This window comes from Erigeron canadensis, chromosome 1, assembly GCF_010389155.1.
Source record: "Erigeron canadensis isolate Cc75 chromosome 1, C_canadensis_v1, whole genome shotgun sequence".
NCBI lineage: Eukaryota > Viridiplantae > Streptophyta > Magnoliopsida > Asterales > Asteraceae > Erigeron > Erigeron canadensis.
In genome coordinates, this window is record NC_057761.1 from 19,827,596 (window position 1) to 19,843,226 (window position 15,631).

General features: G+C 40.8%; 1 protein-coding gene across 1 annotated transcript; it reads left to right on the plus strand.

Annotated features, from left to right (window-relative positions):
• Window positions 1–2,026: 2,026 nt before the first annotated feature.
• LOC122586263 lies at window positions 2,027–2,731 on the plus strand. The gene has a single exon (XM_043758293.1). It carries the CDS (start codon window positions 2,027–2,029, stop codon window positions 2,729–2,731), a length of 705 nt encoding a protein of 234 aa, XP_043614228.1.
• Window positions 2,732–15,631: the final 12,900 nt, after the last annotated feature.

The following is a 15,631-nucleotide window of genomic DNA, read 5'->3' on the forward strand; positions in this document are numbered from 1 at the left end:
GCCGAATTTTTGATGGGTGAAAACCCAAAGATTTTTCTTCTTTTTCATCTCTTAAATCATCTTCAATGATTTGTCTACTTATCTTGGATGTTTGACCCTTGGGTTTGAACCTTAATCCATTGTTTAAGACAAGAGAAGATTATATATTTAGTTGTTAAATTATTACTAGTATTTAAAATGTTTTTCATTGAGATTCATTACCCATAAAATTATTTATTCATTTATTTATTATTCTTCTTGTTAGTTCCATGTTGATTTTATTCCTTTGTTTGTATTATACTTATTCTTTTTGTTTGTATATGAATAATTTATTGGATCTAATGATTGGATGATAAAAAGGGGAAATCTGAAAATAAAGTTAACTTTTGGACATATTAGTATGATTGATTATGTGTTTATGATGTGTTTGTGTACTAGATCTATATATATGAAAGATATTCCAACAGATTGTATGGTTTCACATGGGGGATTTTTTACACAAACATGTGATAAACACATAGATCTATCATACTATGTTGATTTGGCATTAACATATTCTTGTGCACTTGATCTACGAGTGTACCGCACATGAGTTAATCAAGAACACAAGTGTTTGTTGATGCAATATCTTTATTAATTAATCAATCTATCAAAACTTAACCATCTTCTTTATGTTATAACATACAAGTATGTATTGATGTGAAGAATCTTATGATTACTAGCACATACATCTCTACCCTATCTCTTTTGCCCACCTCCTATCAAGGATATCGGTGCATGTACCATCTTATGACTATATGTATATGCTAATAATCACGAATGTCATTCAAATAGTTAAACTATACTTTAAACATCTTATATCCGTCAATATGGTCACAAAATGATTATTCTTGAAAGAAAGAAATACTTATTTGAAACTTATGTCCAATCTATAGATCCATCCAAATAAACTAGTAACTTGCTAAAACATTAATCAAAAATATATAAGTTACACTTATAATTACTATAATAAAAACGTATGTATATATATATAGGGAAAAGGGAATATAAGGCTGTCCGACACCTAAGCTTAGGTGTGGAACCCCTCACATACTAATATTTTATTATTTCTTCTTTAATGAATAAATGCATGGGCCCCCGTGATTTTTATGGATTAAAAAACAATCTATGAGTGTTCCACACATAAACTTAAATACCTGACAGCCTTATATTCCCATCCCCCATATATATATATGTATATATATGTACATCCATATATATATATATAAGAATGTATATACATATCTCACTTTTTATACAACAAAGTCATACTTTGGATTTCTAGTAAATCAAATATACAAACAAAGGAAATCAACAAACATTTTGGGTGATGAATATCGAGAAAATAACTTTCTTTTAGTTATATATATTAAAAGAATACAATAACTGATGGCGTATCCATATTATACTACGAAAGGCCTGCTAAACGGACAAGTGCTAACCCGCAGCATTACGAAGGAACCTGCGTGGGAAAGACGCCGAGCTGGAAATAATACCCAAATAAGGAAGAGATCACCTAAATCTCTTCTTCTCTAAAATAAGGACAATCGGTTACAGCCGATAAAGAAAGGTAATCCGATCCATAATTAAACGGATAAACTCAACGAGGAGGAAGTTTCCTTAAAGACTCTTCTTCCTCCTAATCACACATCTCCTATATAAGGAGACCCAAAACCTTGACAAAGGGAGATACAATTGATCACTCAACAAATATACATACTTCTGACCGTAAACATCAATGGCATAAGATCATGTTCATAAACACGGCCGGTCATTCATATATATAGTCCGATCTTAATCGGCTACACCACAAACCCTATTCAATTGGCGTAAAGAGGCTTACACTCTACCGTATGGGAATCGCCAACGAATAGTCCAAAACCCCTCAAACCCCTTTTCTAACCCTAGCGCGATTTGGTGTACAAACATTAGCGCCATCCGTGGGACCACTCTCTTGAACTAGAAAAACCCATAAATATACCATTCTGTGCATCTTACGCCGTAAAAAATGGTAAAGAAAAAAGACAAGATGACGAGAGGAAGGAGGTCTGCTCTGGCCATTCAACAAGCAAGAATCGGCAATTTGACCGTGGCCAAAACGACACCAGGAGGTTTTTATTTTCCATTATTGGGAGAAAGCGAACCTTCAAGTGATCCGCTCATCATCCAAGCCACCGTATTCAACGTTGACGTCCGGAGGGTATATCTGGACGGTGGAAGTGAGTGTGACGTTATCTTCGAGCACTGCTTCCTCAAAATGCCAGAATCCATACGAGCCCGAAGGACAGATCCCCGGGGACCATTGGTAGGTTTTTCCGGAGAGCATGCATGGCCGTTAGGAGAAGTCGATCTAGACGTGACCATCACAGATGGGATACACGAACGGACGGAGACGCTAGATCTCTCGATAGTACGATCTCCATCCCCCTACAATATAATTTTGGGAAGACCTGCGATGCAAAGGATGAAAATGGTCCCCTCTGTCATCCATAGGGTCATTAAATTCCAATCTGAAACAGGGATAGGATCGATCCACTCCTCTTACGAACCAATAAAACAAATCAATGATGTGAAAAGGGTGGATGATGACGTCCCCCCTACCCCCATGGAAACGCAAGAAGAAGAGGACGCAACAAAGTTGGTAATTAATCCAAACTTTCCCGAACAAACGATCTCCATAGGTGCTCAACTTTCAGAAGGGTGCAAGCACTAACTTAAAAAGCTGTTATAGGCCAATGTAGATGTCTTCGCATGGGACTATTCAGATATGACGGGGGTTCCAAGGACCCTAACGTTGGAAGGAAAGCCCTTCGTCACGGAGCATCGTCTGAAGGAACACAAGCATATAGAGCCTGTTCACCAGAAGAAACGCAGCCTTTCCGCTGATAGAGATGAGGCTGCTAGGAAGGAGGTAGACGAATTACTCAAAGCTGGGATAATAAGGGAGTCCGTCTACCCTATTTGGATCGCTAACCCGGTAATGGTCAAAAAAGGAGACGGAGGGTGGAGGATGTGTGTTGACTTTACAAATATCAATAAGGCATGTCCAAAAGACTGTTACCCCCTCCCGAAAATCGACTGGAAAGTAGAGTCGTTAGTAGAGCATAAGCTAAAATGTTTTTTGGATGCATACAAAGGATACCACCAGATACAGATGGCGGAAGAAGATGAAGACAAGACAGCCTTCTACACCAGCAAGGGAACCTATTGTTATCGAAAGATGCCCTTCGGCCTTAAGAACGCAGGAGCTACGTACCAAAGGTTAGACGAAAAGGCCTACGCTACACAGATAGGAAGGAATCTAGAAGCATACGTCGACGACATGGTTATCAAAAGCAGGGATGAAGAAGGACTCATTGAAGATATCCTGGAAACCTTCGGGAACCTCAAGAAAATCAATATGAAACTCAATCCCAAAAAGTGTTCGTTTGGTGTGGAGGAAGGCAAGTTCTTAGGATACTATGTAAGTAACAAAGGCATCCACGCAAATCCTTCCAAGATAAATAAGTTAAAGCAAATTTCAGCACCAAGGACAATCAAAGAAGCCCAAAGCCTAAACGGCAAGCTTGCCGCCCTTAGCCGCTTCTTCTCACGCGGAGCTGACAAGCAATTACCCTTTTTCAAAGTATTGAAAGGGTGTCTCAAAAATAAGGATTTTACATGGACAGAGGAGGCGGGGAGAGCTTTGGAAAAGATGAGAAAATATATTGCAGACTTGCCAACGCTAACAGCCCCAAAGCCAAAAGAAATACTCTATGTGTATCTGGCCGCCTCACTCGAATCCGTTAGCGCTGTGCTTGTGGCAGAAAGGGAAAAACAACAGATACCCATTTACTTCGTGAGCAGAGTCCTGCAAGGCGCAGAAGCCAACTATCCCGAGTTAGAAAAGCTGACCTTGGCCCTTGTCCACGCGACACATAGGTTGCGAAGGTACTTTCAAGCGCGCCCCATTTTTGTATTATCTGATAAGCCAATAAAGCAGATATTGCTCAAGCCAGAAAAGTCGGGACGGGTGGCCAAGTGGGCCATCGAATTGGGGGAGCACGACATTGAGTTCAGGGCCAGGAATGCAATTAAGGGGCAAGTATTGGCCGATTTCATCAGCGAAGTCCACGAAGGCAAAAACTCGATGACACACTCTGTGTCACTCGAGGTGTTGGGAAACGTCGAAAATGATGTATGGAAGTTGTACACCGACGGAGCCGCAAGCTCCGATGGTTGTGTAGCCGGTCTGATGCTAATCAGTCCCGAAGGCAAAGAGTTTACCTATGCTCTGAGATTTGAGTTTGAAGTAACAAATAACAAAGCCGAGTACGAAGCATTGCTAGCAGGGCTTCGGATTGCCAGAGATATGAAGATCCGCAACCTACAGATATATGTCGATTCCCAATTGGTCACAAATCAAGTAAAAGGGGACTACGAAGCCAAGCAGAATACTACAAAACTATACCTACAAAAGGTGCGGGAGTTGATGGAATGTTTCAGTCACTTCGAAATAGAGCACATTCGAAGGAACCAAAACAAAAAAGCAGACGCCTTGAGCAAGCTAGCTTCACTCACATTCGGACACCTAGGGAAACAAGTACTGGTAGAAGTCCTCAAGGAAAGATCGATCGAAGAAAAACAAGTCTCTGACCTTGTGGAGGAAGAGGGCAAAAATTGGATGACCCCCATTTACGAGTATCTAGTAAGCGGGATACTCCCCGCAGACAAGGATGAAGCCCAAAAGATAAGAGTAAAAGCCCCGCAATATAAAATCCAAGATAAAAAGCTGTACAAGAAAGGCTTCGTCATGCCATGGCTCCGATGTGTAGGCCCAAACCAAGCAGAAATGATCATCCGAGAGATACATGAAGGAGTCTGCGGAGCACATGCGGGAGCAAGATCCGTCGCAACGAAGGCTATGAGGCTAGGATATTTTTGGCTGACAATGCATCAGGACTCTACAGCATTACTGAAAAACTGCGAGTCATGCCAGATACGTGCCAATGTCCCGAGACAACCTAAGAATGATATGACCTCCGTAACGTCGACATGGCCTTTCATACAATGGGGTATCGACATTGTGGGACCACTTCCCGAAGCCCAAAACAAGAAAAAATTCCTGGTTGTCGCCATCGATTACTTCACCAAGTGGGTGAAGGCAAAGCCGTTGGCCACGACAAACGGAGACCAAATGAAGAAGTTTGTATGGGAGCACATCATATGCAGGTTTGGAATACCTCATACAATCGTCTCAGACAATGGCCCAGAATTTGCCAAAGGCGTCTTCCTAGAATTCTGCAAGCAATTGCAAATTCAACAATCCTTCACATCCGTTTACCACCCCCAAGGGAACGGGCAGGTGGAGGTAACCAACAGAGAAATAATCAAGGGAATGGAGAAACGCTTAGGGCGAAACCACAAGGGATGGATGGACGAACTACCACTAGTCCTGTGGGCCAACAGGACAACGCCAAAGCGAAGCAACGGAGAAACCCCTTTCAGTCTAGCATTCAGAACGGAGGCTGTAGTCCAAGCAGAATTCCAAGTCTCTACCCACAGGATGATAAACACCGAAGGGAACGGAGACGAACTAAGGATAGATCTGGACTTGCTGGAAGAACGACGAGAAATCGCCGCCATCAGAGAAGCTGCGTTTAAGAAAAAGATTAAAGGGTATTACAACAAAAGGGTAAACCCAACAACATTCAAAGTCGGTGACTACGTGCTGCGGTTGAATAGCACGAACGAAAAAGAATACACTGGCAAAATGGGACCTACTTGGGAGGGCCCATACAGGGTAAGGAGAGCATTTGGAAAAGGAGCATACGAGCTGGAAACGCCCGAAGGAGCTCCGGTTGACAGAACATGGAATGGCTCAAATTTGCGTAATGTCTACTGTTAAAATTCCTTTCCTTCTTAAAAATATATGTAGTACTAAATAAAAATGCCTGTAAGCAATTCTGATCATACATGCATTGGGCCAAGTGCCTCATTTAAGCATAAAATCCTACGGGAAAGTGCAAACAAAATATATATAAAATGGCCATATATATATAAATGAAAAACCGCAGAAAGTCCCGTACGGCTGGGGCAAAAGCGTCAAGGTGATATTTGCCTTGGGGGGTCGCTACCCTCGTAAAAGGGAACAAGCTAACAGGGACGCCTGAACAAGCTAACCTTATACACGTGATTACGTAAGAGAAGCAAGTTTTAACTACTAAAAAATGGTTCTCAAGCCAAAAATAGCAAAATTTGCTATACAATGATGTTTCTAAAAACACAGAATATAGTCATATAAAAACATATCATATGTTATAAGCAAAACAAGAAATTAAAACATCTGTTAAACATACATATAAGTACCATAGTTTGAAATCAAAACAGATTAAAAGGTACATACCAAAATAAATCTTAAAATATTTATTTCATAACATATATATAGTAATCAAACCGGGGTTTCACGACTAGGAAACTGTGCGCCCCGGTATTGTGCAGGTGGGTAAGATCATGAACATAGTTACTCTGGTAATTTGCCAGTTTTGAGATAGCTTGGTCAAACACCTGTTTAGCCTAGAGATATTCAGGAGACTGATCGGAATGCTGAGCAACAGCCATCCCCTTCTTCTTTGAAGCATTCACGACGACATCAACCAAAGCAATAGTTTCCGGCCCTGCAGCAAGAGTTTCACAAATATGGGGAATTACTTCTTTCACAAACACTTTTACCTCCCGGCGAAGTTCAACATTGTCCAGATCTTTTTCCAAAAGCTCATCATGACGCCTCTTCAAGCCTGCACGCAACACCTTCATCTCCACATCTTGCTCATATAAGCGCTTCTCCAATTAGGCAACCCGGTCAAATAAACTAGTGATGACAAGCTAGGACTCCTTCAACATATCCTGAGAATACTCATATTCTCGACACATACCATGGACCAAGAGATTTTTTCGTTCACTCATGTTATCATATAAGAGTTCCTCCTCCATGAATTTTCGAGAAGAATCACCAAAAAAGGAGATGGGAGGAAAAGTAGCAGGACCCTTCCCCTTATCCAAGACAGAGTCATCATCGAGGTCTGTAATCTTTCTCTTTGACATGGCTCTTAAGTCTTTAGAAAAAAAATGAAGACAGAGATTTTTGAAGAAACAAAAATAAAACACGATGGAGGTATATGAAAGAAAAAGTAGAAACAGTGACCTATGGGGAGGGAGCAGCGAAAAGACTGAAGGCAGAAGTTCAATTGAAGCAATAAATATTTCTGCGCAGCCAAATATTTTGGCACAGAAGAGAAAAAGTCCCAACCGTCGATTACACACCTAGGGATACGTGCAGCGACTTTTTGGTTCCCATTAACTGCAACATGTCATTTCATGATGAAGTATATTTCAAGTATAGTCCAAGGGAATGCTTATTTGGCAAAAAATCATCCCCTTGGACTGGGGGGCCATATTATACTACGAAAGGCCTGCTAAACGGATAAGTGCTAACCCGCAACGTTACGAAGGAACCTGCGTGGGAAAGACGCCCAGCTAGAAATAATACCCAAATAAGGAAGAGATCACCTAAATCTCTTCTTCCCTAAAATAAGGACAATCGGTTACAGCCGATAAAGAAAGGTAATCCGATCCATAATTAAATGGATAAACTCAACGAGGAGGAAGTTTCCTTAAAGACTCTCCTTCCTCCTAATCACACATCTCTTATATAAGGAGACCCAAAACCTTGACAAAGGGAGATACAATCGATCACTCAACGAATATACATACTTCTGACCGTAAACATCAATGGCATAAGATCATGTTCATAAACACGGTCGGTCATTCATATATATAGTCCGATCTTAATCGGCTACACCACAAACCCTATTCAATTGGCGTAAAGAGGCTTACACTCTACCGTATGGGAATCGCCAACGAATAGTCCAAAACCCCTCAAACCCCTTTTCTAACCCTAGCACGATTTGGTGTACAAACAATAACTAAGACAAGTATTATTTCTCTTTGAAATAGGTTCAACATAACACAACTAGCCTACTTACTTCTTTTCTTTCTTCACTTCCACGAGTCACTACAATCAAGGTGAGTCCCCTAGCCCCAATTTGTTAAACCTTTGGGCTGTGATACATACTCATTCCTTTATGAACACAAGTGTAATAACGGCATACATACTTGATCTAAGTCTTTGTTCATTCAAGTCCTTCCTTCATGAAACGTTAATTGAATATAAGCAAACGTGAATATGGTTAGTAGCGCTACTAGGATTGACAACCCCACTTTGTACAAGTGATCATATTTGTAAACTTGGGTACCTTGAACAAGTACCACTCGAGGCAAACTATTACTAGTCAAGTTTCGTTTCATGAGCTTAGATATTTACGTATGCATTTACTTACCCGGCATTGTAATATGACAATGGCCGCTAGATATTGCATTTCGGCAATGATCACTTTTGGTACCTTGTGGTTCATGGATAACTTGTTTATAAAACTATGGGATTCACCAACATTATTGTTGACTTTGTTTAGTATGTGTCACAGGTGATTAGATGGACTCTATAGCTTGTCAATGCGTGTATGCAACGGGGAAAAGTTGTGGGATCACAAGCCTTGACCATCGAAAGCTCTATGCCTACTATCTTTCATGTCTTTAATAAATATGTTGTTGTATATCAACAACGTTCGAACTCTTTTTATTTTAAATGTAATGTACTCATGTTTTCAAACTAATCATCTTGTTATTCGATAAGTCTTTTAATAGACAAAATCTTATGTTGTTTACTATGAAAGTGTGTTGTGATCCCATACACGTCACACCCATTGGACACCATATTTTTGGGGGGTGTGACAGCTTGTTTCTTTCGAACTCTTAAAAACGTCCCCCATTGGAAAATTACCAGATAATCCTTAAAATGCTTCCTTCACAAGATCAAAGAGTGTACAATAAGCCAGAAGTTTCACAGGTTGCGGCACTTTGGATAGATGGCGGGGAAGATGGGGACCATGGCCATAGGAACATTGAAGTTAAAACTCACATCAACCAATCTCAGTACTTACTTGAATTTTTCCAAATTTTATTTCGAGCAGTAGCTATTTTTAAAAACTCTCTAAAAGAAACTGCGCCAGAAAACTTACTGTTTTGCGACAGTAAGAGTTTTATAAAAGTTCGATAGGAAGGAAGCTTTCAAAAATTCTGAAACTTTTACAGAAATTCAATAACACCTAAATTGAGATACTGTAGAAAAATCAAGTCCCAGATCCCTCTGGTTTGCGAGATAAAAATTCGCAAATTTCTGTTTCAGGAAGTCAGAAATAGCAGTTTTGATCTCCTGACCCGTAAAACCCTTTTGATTGACTTTACCTTGCTGTTAAGACCTGAAATCAATTTGAACAGAAGTAGGACTCTTTGGACTTGAGTTTAGGCACCAGAATCATGATAAAACATTAAGCCGTGATCGACTTATACCCCTACGAAACAGAATATTTATTCTGACCAGAAGCCGAATACATGTTTAGAGAGACTTTTGTAGGTAGACTTTTGTGTGCTTCTGATGGAAATGTAGATAACTAAATATAAGACATACGTGATCATCTCAATCACTATAAGACCCTATTACCTGCTTTGATGTTACTCTTCTTGTACAACATACATGAAAATATATATACATATGCACAACTACACATTTGCTTTTTCTTTGCTTCTTATTAGGAAAATGAATGACATAACCGAAGCCCCCGATTCACCTTTGGATGAGCTGCTGCTACGTGTTGATGAGGATGGCAATTTCATTCCTGACATTGATATATTAGGAGACAATGCCGAGCTTCAAACCAGTGAACCTATTGAAGACTCCTCCGATGAGGAATCCATGGCTCCTTCGAACCAAGCTCCACCTGTTCAATCAGCCCCTACTGCTCCTCTTCCAAACCCTCCTAATATGAACCCACCTCCACTCCCCAACAAGGGGAAGGGGATTGCTGATGGAGAGGGTTCATCTAGGCGACCTTTTCCAGCCTCCCTCAAATATTGGGCCACACCATGGACACGACACTCCGCCTATCAATGTAGAACCTCAATGGAGTTGGCTGACCCGACAGCTTCAAGTATGGAAACTGATTGTACACCAAACCGAGATTAGGTTTTGAAAAGGGGATGATGGGTGTTTTTGGCTGTTTGTTGGCGATTCCCCGAAGGTAGAGTAAATCTCTTTACGCCAATCGAATATGATTGATATATGGCCAATTGAGATCGTGCCAATGATTATGGATCTGGTTGATTGTGTTTAGAATGCTCATGGAAGGATACTATCATATCCGATGTCTAAGGATGCTTTTGCTTAATCATTGTAGGCTGTGGGAGGCTTCGGGACGGAGAGTCATCGTCCCGCCGCATGTTGCTGATATGTGAGGATATTATTGTAGGTTGCTGGAGCATCTCTTATAGAGAGAAGAGGACGTCCAGATCTGTGTATGTGTTTTCTGGAGAGAAGGGGAATGAGAATTTAGGTTTAGGTTCATCCATATATATAGGGATAGAAATCTTGGAGAATAAGTTTAGGGTTTTAGAGAATATTCTTAATAATATGCCAGATCTGGTATTTAGGACGAGATAAGAGCAAATCTCTTTAATTTAGGAGGAAGAGATTGAGATAATCTCTTCCATATTTAGATAAGGCTTACAGCGGATACCTTCGTCACGCAGGGTCGGCTCTGTCACGAAGGTCGTGTTCCGTCACGAAGGGTGACATACACCAACAAGCCCCCCAGTTTAATATGAGGAGCTGCATAGGTCGTTATATTAAACTCTGAAAAATCAAATTAATGCTTCCTTCGTACGACGAGTGCTTCGTACCGCTAGGAGGGTATATCATCAAGCCCCCCGGTACAAGGTGATTTTTGTGAATCACTGCGTTAGGCTTTCGCTGGCCACATTAACTCTTCTATCACATTGCTGCTTCTTTCTTTTATTTATTCTGCTCTAACTGTCGCTGTCTTCGATTTTTAATGTTTTGTAAGTCTTCTTTCTTCGAAATAACTTACCTTCTCCATGTAAGCTATGGACTTCTTTTGTTATCTTTGATGGGGAGACTTGTTTTAATTTGTCAATCCTCGAGGGATTAGAGCGTATCCCTTTGTTGTTATTATAATACCCTATACCATTGGGGGCACGGGGAATTTTCCTTCCTTTACTCCGAATGAGAATTTATTCGGATCGGGTTTATTGTTTGGAGGTTTCCGAAGGTCTCCCAAATGTTTTATAAGAGGTTTTCTTCGTCCCTACAATGTCATTCAAGTAGATCTCCAAGTTTCTGCCAATCTGTGTGGCAAATGCTTTGTCGACCAGGCACCGATACGCAGATCCTTTTTAGCCCGGACAACATCTTTCATTGACAGTAGATCCCTTTACTTCTGATCTTGATATGCACCTAGAAATCATTTCAGCTGGTGTTCTGTCGAGGATTTTACTTTTCGATATATCTCCGGCTAGGGATAACGATCTCTGGCGCATGCTTTGTTCATATTAGTGAAATAAACACACATCTTCCACTGCCATTTCCTTTTTTAACATTACAGGTTTTGTGCCAGAATAGGACCAAGACGTCTCATCTTTCACGATGCTCTATTCCTATTCGCAAGCACGTAAATTTGGCTAGTATCTACGACGGATAGGTTTTATAGTAATTTTCAGGGGGTGACGATTGCTTCTTAGGGTTTTGTTCTTTTAAGTAGAGGCTACCAGTAATCAATGAGATATTCGTTAGACTTTCCTCCTGAGACCTTCTATTACGATGGAAATGTGGTTGTCGTCGGCTTTATAAGCTATGAATATCTATGTAGTATGATCATTGTGCACCATTCCATAGGCTCTGAGGGTCAGTTGTTTTCCTCCCTCGATGATGCTTTGAAGCACGATCTTTGTTACATAGTCTTTGTCGCTGATGCACTCTTCGATGCGAAGCTTTTTGCAATGGCATACTTTTCGTTGCGAAGCCCTTGGGGGTGGAATATCCCTCGTTGCAAAGCCTTTGGCATGGCATACTTCTGTCACGCAGTCTTAAAGACTCGTAATTGCTCATTTATACTAGACTTGTGTCATATGTTTGTGAGGCTCTTGCCAGCGATCCCGAGATTGTGAAGCTAATTGCTCTGTGCTTTGCGCTTCTGAACCTGCTTCGTCTCGAAGGGTCTCCAGAGTATGCTCTCTTGAAATTAGCTGTCTATCAGAGTAAATTTGTTAATGGTATACCTGATCCTGGGCGTTTGCATTATTGCGTGTGAAATCCCGGTACTTTGTTCTTTGGCTTTTTTCCTATACATTCAATCTTTTATATGTCGAATGTTTTGAAATATTGCAGCTTAGGAGCTGTCTTTTTATGGACGTTTGCGTGTACATTAGGGTGTTTGTTCAGGCGTCCCTGTCAGCTTGTTCCCTTTATTTATTGAGGTGGCGACCCTCTATTTATATTGAGACAATTAGTCTTTTAGATAATGCATTGTCCCCGTGGGACTTTTTGCTTATATTGAATAACTGAGGCAAATAGCCTTTATGAATGCCTTGAGAGGTCTTTAGGATTCTCTCTTATAGAGAGAACTTATTTTGGAGGAAACGTTAAGCCTTTTTAGAGTTTCCCTAAGTCTTAGGCTATAAGAGTCCATGAGGATTCTTTCCTTCTTACTAGACTTAAGTGATAAGATCAAATCCTGAGTTTATAGGGGAACAATCCTTACCTCCTTCATCTTCTGCGGAATCCTGCGTTACAGACAGCCTTTATGTCGTAACATCTTACTGTGCTTTCGTGTGACAGGGCTTGCATACCGCTAGGAGGGTATATCATCACAGAGTTTTTATGGAACTTCCGCAAATTCAATCCTTTATAAAAGATTGATTCCAGGTCTTTATCAACCAGACCCTTCGGGGATTTTTAACTAGTACGCTTCGTTGCTGTAGGCAGTTTCGGAGTATGTGTGGGCCTTCATATGTCGGTCCCAGCTTTCATTGATATTACGTAATGCTGGTGATGTTTAGCCAAAGTACATAGTCGTCGGTTTTGAATGAAGTAGGATTGATTCTTTTGTTGTAGCTTCCTTCGGCTTTCTTTTCGAACATTGTTTCTCCAATGAGTGCATTTTCTCTTCATTCTTCTGATAATTCCAGGTCAACTTTGGGTTCCTCCAAGTTTCCTTCAGTATTTAACATTCTATGTGTCGATATTTGGAATTCTGCTAGTACCATGACTTCGGTACCGAAGGCTTGTCCGAACGGTGATGCTTCGTTTCGGAGTTATTTTGTTTGCTTAGAGGACCAAGGGGAGTTCGTTTACTCACCTCTTCGTAATACGACTTGTTTAGAGACTATGTACCATAGGTGGTATGTGTATAATTATGTGATGAAAGTTTCGTACCTTTGAGCATCTTTTCCTCGTGGTTTTTTATGGCTAAAACTGAGGTGTTTCCTTGGTATGCCAAGATTAATCCTTGCGGTTCTCCCGAATATTTGCACCTTCTTTGGAAAGGTTAGTACAAGCGTTTTTTCCTTTTGGGTAGTGTGGATAACGGTTCCTAGTGCTGGAGGTTATCCATAGATTCGGATCTCCTTTGTACGATTGAAAATTGGAGTTACGTAGTCGGATTCTTCTTGTGAAATACATTTGATTTTCGAGCTCTAAGCTCGTGAAAATCTTTAAGGGGTGTATGAAGGTTTTAGGGAACCCTTAGACCTTGAGTTGCGGATTGGCCTTCGGGATCTGAGCTTCGAAAGCTTTGCGGGGTCTGAGCTGTTTCTGGACCTTCGGATCCGAGTTTTGGAGGATCTGCGGGATCTGAGCTGCGAATGGGCCTTCGGACATAATTCTATGTAAGGTATAAGGATGGTGATTGTACACCAAACCGATATTAGGTTTAGAAGGGGGATGATGGGTGTTTTTGGTTGTTTGTCGGCGATTCCACGAAGGTAGAGTGAATCTCTTTACGCTAATTAATTATGATGTGATTGTTAGCCGATTAAGATCGAGCTATAATGCTTTTAGATCTGATCGGCAGAGTTAATTGTATTATGTATATATGTATTGTGAGTGCCCTTTGTAGGTCTTTCATTCCTCCTTTTATAGGAGAGTTTATCTTGTAGAACAAGTAGGTTGCTTAGGGTTTCCTAAGTCTTAGGCTAGGGATATAATTTCCCTAGTTACAAGTTGGAAATGATAAGATCAAATCCCGTTTTAATAGGAGATATATTCTTATCTGATTTTGTTACGGGAGCTTTCGTAGCGAATGGACCTTCGTATCACGGCTCCTACGGTAGATCTTTCGTATCGGTGGAGGGGTATGTCATCAAGCCCCACAGTCCAAGGGAATATGTTTCTCAAGATAGATATTTCCTTGGACTATTCTTTGTTATTCCGCAATCTTCGAGGGTTATTTATGGAAATTATGGAAACTGCCTTAAATATACTTAAGAGATAATCAGAAGTGGTAGGTTTGCACGGATCTCGAGGCAGATGATCAACGGGTGCAAACTAGTTCAATTATGCCAAAATAATCATTGCATTGGACTTATCCTGAAACTATCGTATTTCCTTAGGGGGTGCTTGTGAAAAATTCCGAAACCTAAAAGTCCTCTTGTCAGCACACGAATCTCGAGGCATCCGATCCACGGTTAGGGTTTCCATACTGTATCCCTATAAAAATACCTCAACCGCCATCTATTTGTTTATTCATCCTTCGGAGTTTTCTAAAAAAATCAAAAAACCCGACCGTGCTTGCTTTGCATATGGCTTCTAAGAGAAAGGTAATAGAGATTGGATCGTCGTCCGCTCCTGTAGAAGATGCTGCAACAAAGAAGGGGAAGGGTGATGCCATCATACCTCCGGTGGCATTTTCCAAGAATACTGCTCGGAAATTTATGGAAGATGAACTGGCATCAGATCAGGTGAGTGAGCGAAAGAACCTTTTGATCCATGGATTAATCCGAGAATACGAGTATTCTCAAGATATGTTGAAGGAATCACAGAGAGTGGCTAGTGGGTTGCTGGACAGGATTGCTGCCCTCGAGAAGCATGTGTCGGAACAAGATGTGGAGATGAAGGCGCTCTAAACTGCTTTGGAGAGACGCCATGATGAAATCTTGAAGAAGGATCTTGAAAATATGTGTTTGCGAGAGGAAGTGGATGCATTTGTGAAGAAGGTAATTCCTCATGTATGTGAGACACTAGCGACCGGTCCTCAAGCTGTTTCCTTAATTGATGACGTCGTGAATGCTTCTAAGAGGAAGGGGGTTCTGTCTATGACCCATTCTGAAAAGTCCTCGGAGTACTTGAAGGCAAAGGAGGCATTTGACCAGTCTATCTTGAAGTTGGCGAGTTACCATAGTAATTATATATATGATATTACTCATCTCCATGACTTTGGGGCGTATTATTATCTTGTTGTAAAACCCTGTTTTGATTAGTCATGGGATGTATTTGTCTGTTACTTTCTTATGAATATAAGAATTGTAGGGTCGTCTGTACAGGCGTCCCTGTCAGCTTTTTCCCTTTATGAGGTTGCGATCCTCTTATTTGAAAATGACTAGTCTTTATTTTTCGTCCCTCATGGGGCTTTAATATGGTACGTCGCCATACAATTATAGGACTATG